This window comes from Mauremys mutica, chromosome 13, assembly GCF_020497125.1.
Source record: "Mauremys mutica isolate MM-2020 ecotype Southern chromosome 13, ASM2049712v1, whole genome shotgun sequence".
Lineage (NCBI taxonomy): Eukaryota > Metazoa > Chordata > Testudines > Geoemydidae > Mauremys > Mauremys mutica.
The window spans coordinates 1,558,294-1,579,605 of NC_059084.1; the positions used below are offsets into that span (position 1 = coordinate 1,558,294).

General features: G+C 40.9%; 1 protein-coding gene across 2 annotated transcripts in view; it reads left to right on the plus strand.

Moving 5' to 3' along the window:
• RPRD1B (regulation of nuclear pre-mRNA domain containing 1B) overlaps positions 1 to 21,312 on the plus strand; it is a 47,201-nt gene that overhangs the window by 17,156 nt on the left and 8,733 nt on the right. Inside the window, exons 4-7 of one of the 2 annotated variants that reach the window (XM_044984611.1) lie at positions 1,092 to 1,204; positions 2,044 to 2,118; positions 4,991 to 5,117; positions 8,417 to 8,592. In XM_044984611.1, coding sequence (XP_044840546.1) covers positions 1,092 to 1,204; positions 2,044 to 2,118; positions 4,991 to 5,117; positions 8,417 to 8,592 — 491 coding nt within the window. The remainder of the gene's footprint in view (positions 1 to 1,091; positions 1,205 to 2,043; positions 2,119 to 4,990; positions 5,118 to 8,416; positions 8,593 to 21,312) is intronic. The other variant, XM_044984612.1, reaches the window with a different exon arrangement.

Below are 21,312 nucleotides of genomic sequence, written 5' to 3' on the forward strand. Positions count from 1 at the left end.
AGTCCTCCATTAGTTCCTTTTCATAAAGACAGTTAGTTAGACTCAGGCTATATCCAACATTTTTGGAAAGTGGTTTTGGATTTTCATATAAACCAATTTACACATTTTCCCTAAACCACATAATTCTTCTGCTGAGGCTAAACTCCACAAACTAGACATTCTTAGGGCTGTTCTCTTTATCTTTCCAGTACAAAGCCATTTCATAAAGCATCCAGGCTCTTTGTGCTTTTGTGATAAGTCTCAAGGGCAGGCTGTTTCTCTTCAAGATCTCTAAATGGGTTACAGACTGCAGTAAGATTTCCTACTCCATTAAATAAACTACTACTGCCGTCTCGAGTTAGGGCACACTCTGCTAGGCTCAGTCAGCATCAGTAGCTTGTTTTAGGTGACCCGCCTATTGGAGACTTGTAGGGCAACTATGTGGGGTTCGGTAGCTGTGTTTATCTATTACTGCTCCATTGTGACAGCTTCTAGCTCAGACTCCCGGTTGGGAAGGGCTGTCCTGCTGTCATTATTTAGATACCCCTCAAGGGGGGCAGTAGAAGTGCTAACTGCTAGTCACTGATCTACAGCGGGATCTGCGCATACAAATGCTCGAAGAAAGAGGTTACTTAACCTTCAGTAACTGGAATTCTCTGAGATGCCTTTGTCCACACAGATCCTGTGACCTGCTTCGCTTGCCTGGATATTTTGTATTAGTGACAAAATTAAGTGGTGGTTGGGATGCTTTGCCCTTTTATAGGGGGCATAAGAGTGTACAGGTGAATGCACAGCCCCAAGGGACACTGCTGTCCAGAATATTCCCTGCTTGTGTGTTCATCTGCTTTTGTTCATAGATCTCACTACAATCTCCAAGAACTCTGGTTACTGTAAGTGATGGTTCTTTTGCCCTTATGCTGCTGATCATTCTGAAAGTGATACATAAATTAGCCTTCTGTAAAGGAAATTTAAATTGTAGATTGACCCTCTGTAGAGATCATGAAAGCATCTGGTACAACTTTTTGAAAATGTAGATAGTTAAGATTCTGTTGAAGAATGCACATATGGCATCAGGCTTGAATGGCTTGTATTGAGACTGTGTGTGTCTACAGTTACAGAGGAGAAAAAGTCCTTGAAGCGGACATTTCAGCAGATACAGGAGGAAGAAGATGAGGATTACCCTGGGAGCTACTCGCCTCAGGACCCCAGCACTGGGCCATTACTGGTATGTTTGGAGGGCTGAGGATCTGAGAAATTGTAAAAGGCGACCTCTTATAAAGATACAGCCACAAGGTGGAGCCATTAACAAGTAAAATGTAATTAATGGAGAAATACAACTTACGCTTGGAAACCAACATGTAAGAACAGTTTTATTAAACCACTGGGTTGCCTGTTTTGTGATGGACAAGAGGCAGGGATCATGGATGCATTCTGGTGTGAATGCTGTTCCAAAAGTTACCCTTAACAATAAAAACCTTGGTGGTCTGATTTAATCTAGGCTGAACCAAGGCCCCTGCATTACTGCCAGTGTCTTTTGTTTTGTTTCAAAGGAAAAAACAGAAACAAAAGGTATATAAAAATCTTTTTATATATCGACTTATGAACTCTCAAATCCAGTGCACGAACATTGACTCAGGAAATTTCATTTGGGTTTCATGTAGAATACAGCCTGACAAAGAAACCAACAGCAAGTTTTGTATACCCTGTAGCCACAAAAGATGAGCATTAAATGGATTTGTATGGAGTTGGAAACTAAAGTCTGTTGAGAAGATTTGAACCTTAGTTTGGGACTGGCAGGAGTGTAGTGTTAATGACCTGGAGATAACAGAAATGAAATAGACAGTATAATCAAAACTCTCCTCCTTAAGGCTACAATTGGCCTTATATTAAATCTGTGGCTATTTGAAGGAAGGTAAAGAGTTAAACAATCTGCCAGATGTGTGGTGTAAATACTAAAAGTTTACATGAGCCGAGGAAATGAGAGCTTTTACTGCAGCTAGATTACAGCTTTTGGCTTGTTTTAACACGCGTTTAATTTGTTACTTATTGGAAATCATTATGTAGCTTACAAGGAAGTATGTATGTCAAGCAGACAGTGAACATCCTTTGGTTCTTCAAGCCAGCATAAACATTGAAAAGGTGTGTGTTCTTAAGAAATTTGTGTATTTTTGTAATGAAAGTTTTGAATGTGTACCTAAAAAATTAATGATTGAAACTGGAGGATAAAAATCAGCACTACAAAATTAGCCTAGCTAATGCCAGCAAAATCATGAAATCCTTGAATGCTTTTTAAAACAAAATAAAGCTGAATGTTTGTGGTTTTCCTGCTTAATGTGTCTCTCTCCCCTTCTCCCTTTCTTTGGGCTCCTATTAATGCTCCCATCACCCAGATTCTCCTTTTGACTAGGTTAGTAAAAGCAATGTGGGTGTATTCAGTTGCACTGGTGGATCTTTCTCAGTGGCCATTCCATTTGCTGATTGTTAACATCAGAATGGCCATTCTGGGTCAGACCAAAGGTTGATCTAGCCCAGTAGCCTGTCTGCCGACCGTGGCCAATGCCAGTGCCCTAGAGGGAATGAACAGAACAGGTAATCACCAAGTGATCCATCCCCTGTTGCCCGTTCCTAGCTTCTGGCAAACGGAGGCTAGGGACACAATCCTTGCCATCCTGGCTAACAGCCATTGATGGACCTATCCCCCAGGAACTTATCTAATTCTCTTTTGAACCCTGTTATCTTGGCCTTCACAACATCCTCTAGCAAAGAGTTCCACAGGTTGACTGTGTTGTGTAAAGAAATACTTCTTTTTGTTTGTTTTTTTAAACCTGCTGTCTATTAATTTCATTTGGTGACCCCTAGCTCTTGAGGAGTAAATAACACTTTCTCCACTTCAGTCATGATTTTATAGCTCTCTAGCATATCCCCCGAGTCCTCTCTTTTTCCAAGCTGAAAAGTCCCAGGCTTATTAATCTCTCCTCATACAGAAGCTATTCCATATCCCTAATCATTTTTGTTGCCCTTTCCAAGTCCAATGCCTCTTTTTTGAGATGGGGTGATTTGCATCTGGACGCAGCATTCAAGATGGTGTACCATCGATTTATATAGAGGCAATATATTTTCTGTCCTATTATCTATCCCTTTCTTAATGATTGTCAACATTCTGTTCGCTTTTTTGACTGCCGCTGCACATGTATTGGATGTTTTCAGAGCACTATCCACAGTGACTCCAAGATCTTTCTTGAGTGGTAACAGCTAATTTAGACCCCCATCATTTTATATGTATATTTGGGATTATGTTTTCCAGTGTGCAGTACTTTGCATTTATCAACATTGAATTTAATCTGCCATTTTGTTGCCCAGTCTCGCACTTTTATTGCAAGAACTAAATAAAACCGGCAGAATGGGATTAATGGAGTACAATATCAATCAATTATATTGCAATTATATTCCCAAAGAATCAGTTGAGCTAGTGAAGGAATGGCAATGGCTTTAAAGTCTGCTTTAAAAAGGATGATTTTTAGCTGGGGCCAAGTGAGTATGTGGTGCTTAGAATCATAAAATATCAGGGTTGGAAGGAACCACGGGAGGTCATCTAGTCCAACCTCTTGCTTAAAGCAGGGCCAATCCCCAGCTAAATCATCCCAGCCAGGGCTTTGTCAAGCCGGGCCTTGAAAAACCTCTAAGGAAGGAGATTCCACCACCACCCTAGGGAACCCATTCCAGTGCTTCACCACCCTCCTAGTGAAAAAGTGTTTCTTAATATCCAGCCTAAACCTCCCCCACTGCAACTTGAGACCATTACTCCTTGTTCTGTCATCTGCTACCACTGAGAACAGTCTAGATCCATCCACTCTGGAACCCCCCTTCAGATAGTTGAAAGCAGCTATTAAATCCCTGCTCATTCTTCTCTTCTGCAGACTAAATAATCCCAGTTCCCTCAGCCTCTCCTCATAAGTCATGTGCTCCAGCCCCCTAATCATTTTTGTTGCCCTCCGCTGGACACTCCAATTTTTCCACATCGTTCTTGTCGTGTGGGGCCCAAAACTGGACACACTACTCCAGATGAGGCCTCACCAATGCCGAATAGAGGGGAATGATCATGGTCCTCGATCTGCTGGCAATGCTCGTACTTATACAGCCCAAAATGCCGTTAGCCTTCTTGGCAACAAGGCATGCTGTTGACTCATATCAGCTTCTCGTCCACTGTAACCTCTAGGTCCTTTTCTGCAGAACTGCTGCCTAGCCACTCGGTCCCTAGTCTGTAGCAGTGCATGGGATTCTTCCGTCCCAAGTGCGGAACTTTTTACTTGTCCTTGTTGAACCTCATCAGGTTTCTTTTGGCCCAGTCCTCTAATTTGTCTAGGTCCTTCTGTATCCTATCCCTACCCTCCAGTGTATCTGCCACTCCTCCCAGCTTAACTAAGTGTTATTCAGAAAGTCTGGTTTATTTAATCTTTTGGATTTACAAAATGGGCCCTCTCCACATTATCCCACGGTGCATGTATGCAGTTGAATAAATTTGCATGTAAACTCGCCTCTTGGTCAAGGCAAAATAAAAACAATCCTCCAAAGGCAAAATATTGAGATGAAAAGAAATCAACCAAATGCAGAAATGAAATGTAAAGAATATTTTTATTTCTCTAATCTGCACAGTGTTGTCCTTCATCTTTTCAGCCTTATTTTTAAATGTCCTCTTCTCTTAATTGGGATGAATTTCCACTGCAATGTCCCTGTTAAGATAAGTGTATTGTACTTATGCAAAAGTCCAGGTTTTTGGCTATTTTAGAGTTTAGTGGATAGTATGTACAGGTACTTGCTGCAGTACTGAGTGTAAGGAGAAAGTAGGACACTATAAAGCACTTTAAAAGGTAAGTGATCTTAGCCTGTGGTGCAATGACAATAGCTAGAGAAAATGGCTTAGCAGTAGTCCTGTTTAGAACTTGGCAGTGCTGCAGTTACCTGCTACTCCATTTGAAAACTGTCTGGTTTTTTTCAACTTTCCATCCTGCAGACTGAGGACTTGATCAAAGCCTTGCAGGACTTGGAAAATGCAGCATCAGGAGATGCCACAGTGCGGCAGAAAATTGCCTCACTGCCACAGGAAGTTCAAGATGTGTCTCTGCTGGAGAAAATTACAGGTAAGAAGCTAGAAGATGAATGAAAATGAGTGAGTATAGAGGGATTTGACTTTCAAGTAACTATAATGAGTAGGATGGATGCACCTCATGCCCTTTATGCATGCCAGCTGTATAGCTCCCTAACAGTTAGCAGGTAAAAATCTTCTGGCATGTGGTTGGAGGTAAGATTTACATCTCTCCTTCCATTCCTTGGGCCAAAACCAAATAATCTTCATCCAAGAATATTAAAGGAACTGGCACATGAAATTGCAAGCCCGTTAGCAAGAATTTTTAACGAATCAGTAAACTCAGGGGTTGTACCGTACGACTGGAGAATTACTAACATAATTTCTATTTTTAAAAAAGGGAAAAAAAGTGATCCGAGTAACTATAGGCCTGTTAGTTTGACATCTGCAGTATGCAAGGTCATGGAAAAAATGTTGAAGGAGAAAGTAGTTAAGAAGATTGAGGTCAATGGTAACTGTGACAAAATACAACATGGCTTTACAAAAGGTAGATTGTGCCAAACCAACCTGATCTCCTTCTTTGAGAAGGTAACAGATTTTTTAGACAAAGGAAACGCAGTGGATCTAATTTACCTCGATTTCAGTAGGGCATTTGATATGGTTCCACATGGGGAATTATTAGCTACATTGGAAAAGATGGGGATCAATATGAAAACTGAAAGGTGGATAAGGAACTGGTTAAAGGGGAGACTACAACGGGTCATACTGAAAGGTGAATTGTCAGGCTGGAAGGAGGTTACTAGTGGAGTTCCTCATTGATTGCTTTTGGGACCAATCTTCTTATTTAATCTTTTTATTACTGACCTTGGCACAAAAAGTGGGAATGTGCTAATAAAGTTTGCAGATGACACAAAGCTGGGAGATATTGCTAACACAGAGAAGGACCGGGATATCATACAGGAAGATCTGGATGACCTTGTAAACTGGAATAATAGTAATAGGATGAAATTTAATAGTGAAAAGTGCAAGGTCATGCATTTAGGGATTAATAACAAGAATTTTGGTTATAAATTGGGGACACATGAATTTGGAAGTAACAGAGGAGGAGAAGGACCTTGTAGTATTGGTTGATCACAGGATGACTATGAGCCGCCAATGTGATATGGCCGTGAAAAAAGCTAATGTGGTTTTATGATGCATCAGGCGAGGTATTTCCAGCAAAGATAAGGCACTGGTTATACAAGGCACTGGTGAGACCTCATCTGAAATACTGTGTGCAGTTCTGGTCTCCCATGTTTAAGAAGGATGAATTCAAACTGGAACAGGTACAGAGAAGGGCTACTAGGATGATCCGTGGAATGGAAAACATGTCTTATGAAAGGAGACTCAAAGAGCTTGGCTTGTTTAGCCTAACCAAAAGAAGGCTGAGGGGAGATATATGTATAAAGAGCAATCATATCAGAGGGATAAATATCAGGGAGGGAGAGGAATTGTTTAAGCTTAGTACCAATGTGGACACAAGAACAAATGGATATAAACTGGACTCTAGGAAGTTTAGACTTGAAATTAGACGAAGGTTTCTAACCATTAGAGGAGTGAAGTTCTGGAACAGCCTTCCAAGGGGAGTAGTGGAGGCAAAAAACATATCTGGCTTCAAGACTAAGCTTGATAAGTTTATGGAGGGGGTGGTATGATGGGATAGCCTAATTTTGGCAATTAATTGATCTTTGATTATTAGCAGGTAAATATGCCCAATGGTCTGTGATGGGATGTTAGATGGGGTGGGATCTGAGTTACTACAGAGAATTCTTTCCTGGGTACTGGCTGGAGAGTCTTGCCCACATGCTCAGGGTTTAGCTGATCGCCATATTTGGGGTCGGGAAGAAATTTTCCTCCAGGGCAGATTGGCAGAGGCCCTGGAGGTTTTTCCCCTTCCTCTGCAGCGTGGGGCATGGGTCACTTGCTGGAGGATTCTCTGCACCTTGAGGTATTTAAACCACAATTTGAGGACTTCAGTAACTCAGACATAGGTTAGGAGTTTGTTACAGGAATGGGTGGGTGAAATTCTGTGGCCTGCATTGTGCAGGAGGTCAGACTAGATGACTATAATGGTCCCTTCTGACCTTAAGTCTATAAAACCAAAATGTGTTTACAAGGATTTTTATACTTGGAGAGCCTGTATTCACTGTCCTTTCCTCAACCAACTTTTGACGGCTTCATTTTGTAGTTCTTAAAAGAAACTAGAGCCAGAATTTTCAAATTCAGGTGCTGAAAGTTAAGCATTAAATATATATTTATGTATATTAAGTGGCCTGATTTCTCTCTTCGCCCCAACCCCCACCCCTCAGAGCTGAGTACCTGCTGTTCCCTTTGACTGCAATAGGAAGTGGGTGCTCAGATGTGCTGACCAATTATATTTGGGTGCATATAAATTTATGCATCCATGTTTGAAAAATGTTTGCTTAAGAACCTGGGAGCACATGCAAATAGGAGGCAAAATCAATTCTGTTTTTACAAGCATTCCTAACTTTTAGAATTCTATGAGGACTACCACTTATTCAACTCTTCGTAGTGTGTGCTCATCACGTCCAGCTGTGAGAAGGAGAAGTGTGTATTTATGTGCAAGCTTGTGTTCTGTGGGTTGATAAATATTCACAGGCATAAGATCCATCATAAAGTGCATATCTTGCATAAATGCTAGGGCCCCATGATGTGACAGAAGACATTCTGTTAATGCAAGCTAATATTCTGGTATAATTAACAGCTCATAAAAGATCCACAAAAACAGCTTCTGAGGGAGTGTTAGCACAATTGCAACAGTGGCACAGCTCTGGTGCTGCAGCTGTACCAGTATGGCTCAGTAGTGTAGACTCTTCCTTCAGCAACGGAAGAGGTTTTTCCCATTAGTGCAGTTAATCCTCCCCTCCCCCTGAGGCGGTAGTGTAGCTGACAGAAAAAATCTTCTCTCAACCTAGCAGCATCTACACTGGGGGTTAGGTCAACCTAACTATGGCACTCAGGGTCTGAATTATTTCGCAGCCCTGAGTGACGTAGCTAGGTTGAGCTAGTTTTTAAGTGTAGATCAGATCTCACTGTTAGAACTGCAAGACTAAAAATGTGACCAACTGGTTCTGTTTCAAAATCTTCTTCCATTTTCAGGTTGTTAGAGTCCTAGCAATTTTTGGGTGCCCCTTAAATCTCTTGATTACAACTCATTTTCTTATAACCCCTGGATAACTCTTGTGAATAAAATGTTATTGTGCATGTGGTTGTTGGATTAGAGCCTTTTTTTCAAAGCATAAAAGGTTTTTAACTGAGTCCATGTAAATTTTTTTTTACCACCTTTGCATGTAGACAAAGAGGCAGCAGAACGTCTTTCGAAAACGGTGGATGAAGCATGTTTGTTACTAGCGGAGTATAATGGGCGGCTGGCAGCAGAGTTGGAAGACCGACGCCAGCTGGCACGCATGCTGATTGAGTACACCCAGAATCAGAAGGATGTATTGACAGAGAAAGAGAAAAAGTTAGAAGTGAGTACTGCTCAGAACAATGCTGAAACCTTATCCTCCTACCAAACACACATACGTGCCTTCAAACTGAAACATTTTTTCTTTTGAATGAGAATGATATGAGGTAATGTAGCAATTTCGTTCTCCCTGGAGCACTTTGCTGTTGGAAGAAAACAGGCCTGAGGAATTTTTTTTCTGTAAATAAATAAATAAAAACTGTGAACTGCTGAACTCAGATGTCCAGCACAACAGTAGATGGAGAAGGAAGCTCTAGAATTTAAATCTATTTTTTTCGAGAGATTGTTTTATCATCCAACATTTTTTGATATTCAGTCCTGGTTCATTTCAGGGTTTGCTCTTGAATGAAATCCCTATCCCAAAAAGAAATCAATGTTACCCCTTCCTGCAAGTATCTGATGCTTTTTGTATATTTTTGTGTATAGTTGGTTGCTGCTTGTCTGGCTTGAAGGTCCTGTTTGCTGAGATCACTTGTCAAATGCATTTTTTAGTATTGCCAACCCTGCTTAACCAAAAAATGGTGGTGCTCTTAACTGCCTTTACGTGTAGTGCTTATATGAAGGAACAGGTAGTGGTGATGTAGAAAGATGACAACTCAAACTTCATGCTGTAGCCAGCGTGAACTTGGAGGGCAAGAAACTGCTGTTTAATAAAAAAACAAAAAAACAAAAAAATAAAACCCTCTTCTGACTGGAACTCAGTAATGACCAGAAGCCCTAGAGCGAGAACAAGAGCAACAGCAGACAGTCATTTATCTGAAATGTTCTTCTTTCACTGAGGAAGTGTTTTAAGCACCGTGTTGTGGGACTAATATGGCAGTTTAATTAATGATTCTGGTTGTATGTCACTCTGCCATCTGTTGAACTGCCCCTGGGCGACACATTATGGGCTTCCTCTATACTGTCAGATGCTGATTATTATGAGCAGCTGCTGTTGGGTGGGACGAGAGTTACAGAGGACATAGTCTTCTAGAAAGAGACTGGATTGTAGAGCAGTTCAACCCTTTGTGTGCCCTCTTTCCATCACAACTTGTCTTCTCTCCTGGAATGTTAGGCAGTACTATTTAACTTGTACTCCGTCTTGGCCATAGGTTTTCATCCTATGTCTATACATAGTAACTTGAGTACATACTGTACATTATTGATTCAGAGTTAAAATCAACCAGAAGATTTAGGACTGTTGCATTCAAAAATCTAAAGATTGTTAGGCTTTAACTATCCATCTAGCAAATGTATTTGATCTCCAGAAGCTGATTTGAGAGTTGAGTTTATTGTGGTTTTCCCATAGTTGGTTCATTATAAAGCACTTTAGTTCTCATGAGTACAAAAGAAGCCATAAAAACTGCTTTCTGGCATCAGTTACTTTATTTACTGAAAATGCCAATAGAAACCTTGGGTCAGATTCATCTTTCACTGAAGTCAGTGATAAAACGCCAGTTCATTTCTGCAGGAAGGGGATTGTGAGCCCCTCATACATCTCTTAACTGCTTTAATGGCACCTACAATAAAAAGCAGAATGCTTCAGCATGCATTTAAAAAATCTTCGATTTGAATCAGCTTGAGGTATCGTAAAACTAATTTGGAAACTTGTGCTATAGCAACTTTAAAGTTTATTATAAACTAAGTTATGAATGCGGTGGGTTTGTTTTTGTTTTGAAATGACACTTCTGGTAAGGTCTCTTATGTGAAAGTTAGCAAACTGCTATAGGCCAAAATAACGAAAATTCAGGCACTGATCCTTCAAACAGTTAAGCAGATATGTAATTTAAATCACATAAATAGTCCCATTGACTTCAGTGGAGCTAGTCATATGCTTGACTTGAGCATGTGCAAAAGAGTTTGACACATTAAGGACTAAACCTGTATTCTATTAAAAATGTCTCTTAATGGCATGAAATCTTTGTCAGTTCAGAACACAGTTGCCTCATTAACAATGAAAAATTAGACGTCCAGCATACTCTCACAGTATACCGTCAGGCCAAAACTTAAACCCTAGGAGTCTTAAATTAAGCAGTTAAGTGACATAGAAACCCAAGTCATGTTGAGGTTGTACTGCAAACCCTTTGGGGTATAGTTGACAAGCATTTCAGCTTTCCTGACTTGTGGAAGTTTAATATATCGGAGAATTTTGTTGGTTGCAAATGTGTAGCCCAGGCTATTTGCTTATCAGTTTTGTGTTTGTTACTGTGAGAACACCAGAAACTCAATGTTAATGAGACTCTGGGTTTATCTCGTTCAGCATAGATGGGCGTTTTCAGTGTGTAATCTCTTAATAGAAAAAATTGAAATTCTAACAGGATGCTAAAGAAACAAGTACAAAACATCCACTCAATTTAAGTCTATAAAATAAGAAGAAAGTAAAGAACTAGCAACATGTAAATACTCAGATTTAAATTAAAAAACCCTGTTCCTAATACTTATCGATGACATGTTGTGCTCCATCATGACCTTTTTCCAAACATCTTGAATTGCTAGCTGTATGTGTTTACAAAATCAAACCTTGCTTTCAGCTGAGATGCGTTTAAAAGCAAAATTCTGTTTCAGGGTGGACTGTTTACTTTTCTGTTGAAAGTGACTGAGAGGAGAGAAAGTAGGCTCCTTGGTGGTAATATGAACCAGGATTTTATTCTGTTGAGTCATGAGAAGTGCCAATATCTGTCTGATCAAAAATTGTAAATCATTGTGGATGGTCAAGGTACTGGGGTTGCACACACAAGTAACCTTTTTTTTTTTTTAAGCTGGTAATAAAAATAGCTAAGCCCTGTGTCTGGGAAGAGAACTTTTGCTGTCTAAACACTGGAGTTCTTATTTAATCTAAATAGTCCAATACTACTGCCTTTCATCAACCATGGCAAATTCTACAAACAAATGTTATTTACACTGAATGGGAGTATTTACTCATAGTAGGCTATTACTCAAGAGATTTTGAAATAAGTCCAGGGTGCCAAAAGCTCTTACTGTCCTCAGTCACATAAAATCCTTTCAAGACATGATACACCACGACCCGATATAACATGAATTCGGCTATTACGCGGTAAAGCAATGCTCCAGGGGGTGCGGGGCTGCACACTTTGGCAGATCAAAGCAAGTTTACTATAATGCGGTTTCACCTATAACGCGGTTAGATTTTTGGCTCCCAAGGACAGCGTTATATCGGGATAGAGGTGTATATTAGAAAAGATGAGGTTGGACAAGGGGACTACAATTCATGAGTGAGCAGTGGCAAAGATTTGCATGAGTGAATTCAAAGGCTGCTATACTACTAAGAAACCCACGAACTGATGGTTTGAGAGGGAAGGTAGTACTGGGTGTTCAGTCTGAGAGAAAAGACATCCTACATCTAGGGGAAAAGAATGTAGGCCCCACATGCTGTGGAACTGTGTCTTAAACAGTAATTCTGAAAAGGAATTGGGGGTCATGGTTGGATAACCAGCTAAAGAGTAGCTCCCAGTGCAGTGCTTCGGTGAAGAGAGTTAGTGAGGTCCTTGGGGGTGTAAATGGGAATATCAAATAGGAGTAGGGAGGTGGTATTATTTCTGTCTTCAGCATGGGTGAGACCATTAATAGAACACTGTGTCCAGTCCTGTTGTCAGTGCTCCCAAAAGGCTGTTGAAAAATTGGAAATGGTTCATAGAGCTACAAAAGATTCATGGTCTGAAAAACCTGCCAACAGAAATTGGTCCAATAAAAGCTATTACCTCACCCACTTGGCCTTACAGTGAGTTTCTTAAATCTGTGTAGTTTACCAAAGAATAAAAGGTGACTTGATCAGTCTATATGTACATGGGGAGAAGATTTCTGATAGTAGAAGACTCTTTAATTTAGGAAAGATTTAACAAGATCCATTGGCTAGAAGCTGAAGCTGTACAAATGCGGACTGGAAATTAAGCGCAAATATTTGAGGGTTACATTGGAACACTTTATCACGGGATGGAGTCGGTTCACCATCACCTGGAGTTTTGGATTCCTTTCTGAAAAGAGATGCTCTAGCTCAACCGGAACTTGTGGTCTTGATGCAGGAATTAGAGGGTGAAATTCTGTGGTCTGTTTTATGCAGGTCAGGTTACTGTATTGTAATGGTCCCTTCAGGCACTAAAATCTATTACATAAAGTAATGGACACCACAGTCAGTATTTCAATACCTTAGCATGTATAAACATTCTTACTGGAGACGGTGGCTCCCTATTGCTGATGAATAGATGACTCAAATCTAAGTTCCTTATCTTTTGGTACTGACATTTTTTTGATCACCTAAGAGCCCACTGAAATGCTGATTTTTATTTAAAAAAAAAAAAAAAAAAAAAGCATATTGAGAATAAAAACTGTGCCAGAACTTGCAAAGTTAAATTTTGTGTCTGAACATTAAGGTAACAGGCTAGCTACTGTGAAGCCAAGTGCACGCTGTGCCTGTTGAAATAAATGACTAGCTATCTAAGAAAAAACAGCAAATCAGTTATACTGTATAAAACTGGAAACTGAGGACTATAGGAAAGATATTCAATGGAGGAGATATCTGGCAACTTGAACATGGAGGCTGATTGTAAAATGAAGGTAGCTGAATAGATGGAGCCACATAAGTGAAAGTACTACCAGAACATCTCCTGACCCTATGGAAGGATGGATGCCTAAAGTATATGTAATATCTGCAGTAGATCAGGATTAGGTGGAACAAAACAGCAGAATGACTCTGCTTGCAGAAGAGTCAGCCTAACCTGGGGGAGGGGAAATTGTGTTCATGGCTGTAGCTTTGGTTTATAAAGTCGATACTATGCACTGTTCCCTCTTTTCTTTCCTCCTCATTTGTCATCTCCATATGCTTTTATTTTTCTTTTGGTATGCTCTTTGGGATAGGGTATGTTGCTTATTATATCCAGGCCCCTGTATATTCCATGATTCTGCAATCAAGAAATTTTCCATAGAATTCACCTGTTGCTGAACATTGAGATCCATTATCTCCACTTTCAATTAAAAGTTTTGTGACCTTATAGTTGCAAAGATAACTTCTGACGATGTGACCTGAGTGTAAACCAATGGCTGTCTGAGTCTGCCAAGAGCCTCAAAGAATAGTTCAGAGGTGTGAACTGCTGCCGTCATCTCATTTAATGTTCCATGGACTCCATGATTGTGTGGCCATGAAATTTGTCATTTTCCCAAGCTACTCATGCCCTGCATGAACCCGCCTATAGCTGCTGCTTTCTCCACAATGGGGAATTATTTGGGTTACAGTGCATGCTCTCTTCACCGTTTTGTAGAGAAGAACTGGAGTCCTGTTTGCATCCAAGAAGCATATAGGCACAGATAGCTAGGCTGCCTAGTGAATAGAGCACTAGTTGAGTCCTAGGGGACCACTGAAGCAGACTACAAGTTCTCTCCGTCTCTGGCACACGTTGAGTGAAGTAAGAAGTCTCTGAGCTGGGCTACCGAGATAATCTAGTAATTGCTGCCATAGAACTAGGCTGTCTGGAGAATGCAGTGAAGAAATCAATCATTGACTAACTGTGTATCAGGGAGTATTTCCAACTGTGAGCTATTGGAGGTGGTGGGGAATACAACAAGGTAATGTTTGCAGAGGAATTTGTCTGTTGTGCCATAGAGCACACGTGAGCCATGACTATGTGTTGCTTATACAGTGTTCAGCACAATGGGACCCCGGCCTGATTAGCACTTCTAGGCACTCCTGCAATATAAATGTTATGTGAAATAGTGATATTAAAAAAACCCAAATTATCTAGAGATCATGAAATTATTTCCATGTAAGGTTGCTGTCTTTTTCAGAGAGATGCATGCATTGCTACACTTCCACCTAGCGATGAAAATCAGTAAAATATTTGAACAAAGGTGAATGTATGACTGGAAGTGTGCTTGTGTTGTGAACTTTATGCTTTGGAGGAGGTGTGGTTAGCATGTGGAGGGGAACTCTGCACATAACACCGTGCCCCATTTCTGCTATAAGTCACATTGAATAACGTTCTGGGCCAATAGTACTGTGTGGGCTTAGACTCCATATGGCATTGGTATCTATCTCTGCATGGAGCAGGGAATGCCCCAGGGTGTAGGAACGATACGTTCAGGGCTGTAAATGGTGCTACACTGGACAGCTTCTTAACCTGGCACCCTTAAAAGGTGAGCAAGAGGAGTAGTTTGTGGAGCATGAAATGCTGCCAAAAGCAGCAACAACATGTTTAGTAAATTGAAGTGACTGGTGCTGTGAGGGAAAGAAGAAGCTGTTTTTTTCCCTCTCCCACTCTTTAAATAAGGAAATACAATCTGCCGGCAAACCTGATCTCCCAAATGTGAGCTTTAGCTCTGAAAGGAGCTATGATTACCTTCAGCTTCTGAATGGTGTGTTGTTTCTTTGAGAGAAACTTGTTTGCAAAGTCAAGTTTGTTGCTCTCTTGCTGCTGTGAAATGAGAAAGGGAAATTGGTTCCTTGGTTCTGTCTGTTCTCCCCAGGTTAGACTGTAGAGAATATCTATTCAGAGATGCTTGTTCTGTTCAGAAAACAATGGGAAGTGAGCGAACCCACTTGAGACACAGCTTTGCTTCGTGTTTTTTTGGGGGGGGGGGTTGTTTTGTTTTTAGTATTTTATTTATATATATATATATATATATATATATATAATTAAGATGAATTCTCCTGTTTGCACTGAAGAGCACAGAATCTGACAGGGGTAAGCTGATTCCCTCTCTGCTATATTATCTACCTTTCCGCAGGGAGGAAATTGCATGGCCTTTTTAAAGAAATCCTCAAAATAACCTATCTATTCAAATGTTAACTTGGTGTCAGACCTCACCCACAACGTATCTGAGAGTGCGCTGTTCCTTACATCTTTATACTGGGTCTGCATGCCCCCTCTGCTCCATGTGATTTTTTTTGGAGCCTTGAGATCAGAAGCAGGACCCCGAGGTGGGGAAGGTCACATCTAAACTTTTTTGTTTGTAGCAAATCCAGAGGAGCTGCTTTTCAAGGGAGAAAACTTTTAGGGCTTGATTCGAAGCCCCCTGAAGTTAATGGGAGTCTTTCAAGTTACTCTGTTGGTCTCTGGATCAGGCCCTAAGTGTATCTAACTTCTCACCTACTTCACAGCTGAGTTTGGATGAAAATTAAATATAAATTATGCACACTAAATATTTAGTTTCTTGTTCTTTTCCTGCTTGATTTGTACACGTGTGCCGGCCTCCTTTATTGGGACCAAGTAACTTTTTATTATCGGGGTTGAGATATTTCCTTATTAGGTTAACTTGTCTCTTTTGTATGCAGCCAGGCTCTCGCAGTCTGCTGTGTAGTAGCCTGGGTGTTATAACTGATGTGGGGAACTGTTCCCCCTCCCTTGTTTAACTGTTCATAGTTTTATTTGGCATGCTGATATGCTCACTCTTGATCAATGTGTGGGGGAAATGACTTGTTTATAAAACAATAGGGGTGCTGTACAGAATGGGAGTAAATACAACTTTAAAAACTACAGACAGGACAACTGAAAGGATGTGGGGGTAGGTGGGATTGTGGGCAGAGGAAAGGGAAGGCAGTGATAATACCAGACACCTCAACATTGGAAAATCTTCAGCTGTTTTAAAAGCAGGGAATAGTTAAATGGCTGGATTTCAAAGGGGAGTGAATGCTGTATCCAAAGGGATGATCCTCAGCTGGTTAAGTGGCAGTGGAGTTATCCTGAAAGAGGTTGATGTTGAGCACAGAATAGCCAGGATTAAGCTCTAGGAGGTGTTCTTTGTAATACAAAGAGTAGTAAGAGTCCGTGCGAAAAATGTTGAGTCCAGCTAGTTACCCAGCTAGTAGCTGTACCTATTAGTGATGAGTAACAGGCTGCTAGCGGGAAACCCTATGGTCACATACTTCCGTGTATTCTGTCTCTTTGAAAAGCTGTAGAAACAGTAAGGGAGGGTTTAGCTAATAAACATATGCTGTTTAAATAGCTATTGATCAGTTGCAGTAACTGTTTCTCAACAAAACTCCACATTGGCTTCTTTCTGTAGGAACAGTCTCTCTGCGACTGTCACATTGTGACTTACATATTTTAATGAGGCCACTTTCTAAAAGCTTGTTGAACACAAACTTGAGTGGCAAGCTAGAATAGCCAAGGAATGATTGGTTGGACTACTTTGTAAATGCTGCACATTTTGGGTATCCCTGATGCATATTTACATAATTTTAATCAGCCTGTTAAAATGGAAGCATAACAAGCTTAGGCCAAACTATTTAAACTCTGAATATTAGGCTATTTATACAACTTTAGCAGTTTTCAAATAATTACTCTTAAGCCAGTGGTGCATGTTTTAAAAATTCTGAGTGAGGCCTTCTACCTTCCTTTATACAGTAATAAAAATGTTAATTTCCAAGGATCTGATTTAACTAACAAAATAGATGATATTCACAGCTCAGACTGCAACTCTTTAGTTCATTTTTGCACTGTAGCACACATAATGTAGATAAAAATTACCCGCTATTCTGATTTCCTGCACATGAAAGCCTAGTTAAGTTACGCACAACAGGGCAACTTAAAAAGGGTCTTTCAAAGGTTTATTTTAAGAGAGAATTAATCCTGGTGTGGGTTAGTGGGAGCAGTGATGTTGCAGAACATTGAATTCTGGGCTGTCTAGTGTGACTTTGGAGGAGCTAAACAAATTGGTGGTAGGAGGGGGGAATGTTAGAACTTTTTTTTTTTTTTAAATTATCCCTCTTATTTCAGGCATTCAACACAAACTGAAGGGTCAGTGCCATTTAAACCTGCAGATCTCTCTTTAATGCTGAAACTTTCCACCTTATATTATGCATAGTGATGGAAGATGTATCCTTTTAATCAACAATGTCAAGCAAAGGGTGTTTGTACATATCACCTGCTACAACTGAGGTGCTTGAAATGAGTATCTGGGGAGATTTAGCTCCTCCAATTCACCTACTAAATTATGTTAAAGCTAAAATAAACACACTTTGTAGTGTAAGCGTAAGAACGGCCATTCTGGGTCAGACCAAAGGTCTATCTAGCCCAGTATCCTGTCTTCTGACAGTGGCCAATGCCAGGCGCCCCAGAGGGAATGAACAGAACAGGAAAGCATCATGTGATCCATTCCCAGCTTCTGGCAAACAGAGGCATGGGGCACCATCCCTGTCCATCCCGGCTAATAGCCATTGATGGACCTGTCCTCCATGAATGTATCTAATTCTCTTTTGAACCCCGTTATCGTCTTGACCTTCACAATGTCCTCTGGCAAAGATTTCCACAGGTTGACTGTGTTGTGTGAAGATATACTTTCTTTTGTTTGTTTTAAATCTGCTGCCTATTTCATTTGGTGGCCCCTAGTTCTTGTTATGAGGAGGAGTAAATAACACTTTAGTCATGACTTTATAGACCTCTATATCCCCCTTTAGTCATCTCTTTTCCAAGCTGAAAATTCCCAGTCTTATTAATCTCTCCTCATATGACAGCCGTTCCATATCACTAATTTTTGTTGCCCTTTTCTGAACCTTTTCCAATTCCATTATCTCTTTTTCGAGATGGGGCAACCACATCTGCACGCAGTATTCAAGATGTGGGCATACCATGGATTTATATAGAGGCAATGATATTTTCTCTTATGATCTATCCCTTTCTTAATGATTCCCAACATTCTGTTCGCTTTTTTTGACTGCCGCTGCACATTGAATGGATGTTTTCAGGGAACTATCCACAATGACTTCAAGATCTTTCTTTAGTGGTAACAGCTAAGCAACTGTTGTAATTGCATACAGGGATCTTATATAACTATAAATTGGGTCAGAAGTTGCCAGTGTAATCTCTATACTAAAATGAAGTTCAAGCTATGAAAAAGTTTGCAATTTCCTATGCTATAGCACAAAGAATGAGTTAAGATCAGGAATAGCTTTCACTCTGAATTTCCTGTCTTGTCAGTTTAGTGGTCAAACATTTTCTCGTAAGTGTACTTTCCTGTCAGATCACACTGTTTAATGGTGTTAAGTTTTGATTCTGGAGTTGTTTTGCCACAGAGGAGTTAGAATTTTAACTTTTATTCTGAAAGTGAACATAGATTAGGAAGGGCACTCACGATGCACAGTGCCAGTTTTTTCCAACATCATCCTCAAGGCCTAGCTACAGCAAATATTGAGTCAGTTCTCATTACTCTGACCATAAAAGGCAAATAACATCCAAATGCTGTCAGTCTTAATGAACCCCTCCTATGCACCATGGCAGTCAGCTGAGTGCACAGAGTGCAGACCAGGACCATAGAAGGCAGCAGTTTCTTTTAGGCACATTTCATAGAAACATAAGAACGGCCAGACTGGGTTAGACCAAAGGTCCATCCAGCCCAGTATCCTGTCTACCAACATCGTCCAATGCCAGGTGTCCCAAAGGAAGTGAACTTAACAGGTAATGATCAAGTGATCTCTCTCCTGCCATCCATCTCCACCCTCTGACAAACAGAGGCTAGGGACACCATTCCTTACCCATTCTGGCTAATAGCCATTAATGGACTTAACCTCAATTAATTTATCCAGTTCTCTTTTAAACCCTGTTATAGTCCTAGCCTTCACAACCTCCTCAGGCAAGGAGTTCCACAAGTTGACTGTGCGCTGTGTGAAGAAGAACTTCCTTTTATTTGTTTTAAACCTGCTGCCCATTAATTTCATTTGGTGGCCCCTAGTTCTTATGGGAATAAGTAAATAAGGAAAAGTTATCTGCTTTCTCCACATCACTTATAATTTTATATACCTCTATCATATCCCCCCTTAGTCTCCTCTTTTCCAAGCTAAAAAGTCCTAGTCTCTTTAATCTCTCCTCATATGGAACCCGTTCCAAACCCCTAATCATTTTAGTTGCCCTTCTCTGAACCTTTTCTAGTGCCAGTATATCTTTTTTGAGGTGAGGAGACCACATCTGTACGCAGTATTAGAGATGTGGGCGTACCATGGATTTATATAAGGCAATAATATATTCTCCATCTTATTCTCTATCCCCTTTTTAATGATTCTTAACATCCTGTTTGCTTTTTTGACTGCCTCTGCACTCTGTATGGACGTCTTCAGAGAACTATCCACGATGATTCCAAGATCTTTTTCCTGATTAGTTGTAGCTAAATTAGCCCCTATCATGTTGTATGTATAGTTGGGGTTATTTTTTCCAATGTGCATTACTTTACATTTATCCACATTAAATTTGATTTGCCATTTTATTGCCCAATCACTTAGTTTTGTGAGATCTTTTTGAAGTTCTTCACAGTCTGCTTTCTCCACGGCGGGTTGCCTGTGCGGTTGAATTTGGAATAGCTAACACCGCTCTCCTTAGGAGGGTTTGTGTGCCACTGCTCATGCTCATCTCTGAATGGAGAAAACAGTCCCTCTTCTGCTCCTCTTTCTCTTCTGCACGTTGAGGTCTCTGAATCTCTGGTGTCTCTCCAAATGGAACATTTTCTTTTTTGTTTATCTAACTTTTTTCAAGTGCAGTTTGGACATTTTATCTGAAGTTAAAAACAATGACGAATAGATTTTATTTTTAAGGCTTGTCAATGACCCCGTATTGCCAAGGACCGGGTTCAGAGGTCTGTCAATACACACACACACACACACACACACACACACACACACACACACACACACACACACACACACACACACACACACACACACACACACACACACACACTGTGCCCGGCAGTCCACGCCTAATGGGACTTGGAGTGACGTTCTCCTACATGATGTCCTGTTTGAAGTAGGACTGAGCACTCCAGTCACTGACTGAAGCAGGCAATGTAGGCTCCTGAAGCTAGCCACAGAGAACCTTAAAAGGACAGGAGATCTTAACTTTAATACACCTCTACCCTGATATAATGCGACCCAATATAACATGAATTGGGATATAATGCGGCAAAGCAGCGCTCCAGGGGGGCGGGGTGGGGCCGGGCTGCGCACTCTGGTGGATCAAAGCAAGTTTGAAATAAGTTTCACCTATAACACAGTAAGATTTTTTTGGCTCCCGAGGACAGCGTTCTGTCGGGGTAGAGGGGTATTGTGCTTAGGGTTAGACATTAAGGGTATGTTTACACTGCAGCTGGGAACATGCCTCCCATCCTGGGTAAACGGACTCATGCTACCTCTTCTCAAGGCAGTGTGCTAAAAATAGCAGTGTGGGTGTTGCAGTGCAAGCCTGTGCAACTCCCTCTGTCTGAACTTGGGTGGCTAGCCAGAGCCGCTGCCCTTGCTGCAACATTCACCCTGCTATTTGTAGTGTACTAGCTCGAGCAGAGCTAGCATCTCTCTGTGCTCAGAGGCATGTTCCCACCTGCAATGTAGACCTACACTGAGGGCTCTTTTAACTAGGCTTAAAGGGTTCACCCTGCCCTGACTGAGCACCATCCTTGCCTTGAAGGATTAATCAGTGAAGTATTTACATACTCTCTTGAGACCATAGCTTCTGGGCTGGAGTGGTCTGTTCTTTTGTTGTGCCTGTCAGTTGCTTCAGCTTCAGCTTCAACTCTGCCAGCTGTTCCTGCTCCAACAGTGGTTTCCAATCTTTCTTCTCCCTTGTTGCCATTTTCTGCATCAGCACACTGTCTCCTTGGCACCAGAGCAGACCGTGGCTGTTGAGTAGAATGTAGGTAATACAGTATCTGTAGTGCAATCAGCAACCAAATTGGGTGGTAGCTCTTTAACTGGGGGGATTTGATCTACAGCACAGTGTTCTGCCTGGCATCCTGAAAGTCCTTCTTTTGCTTT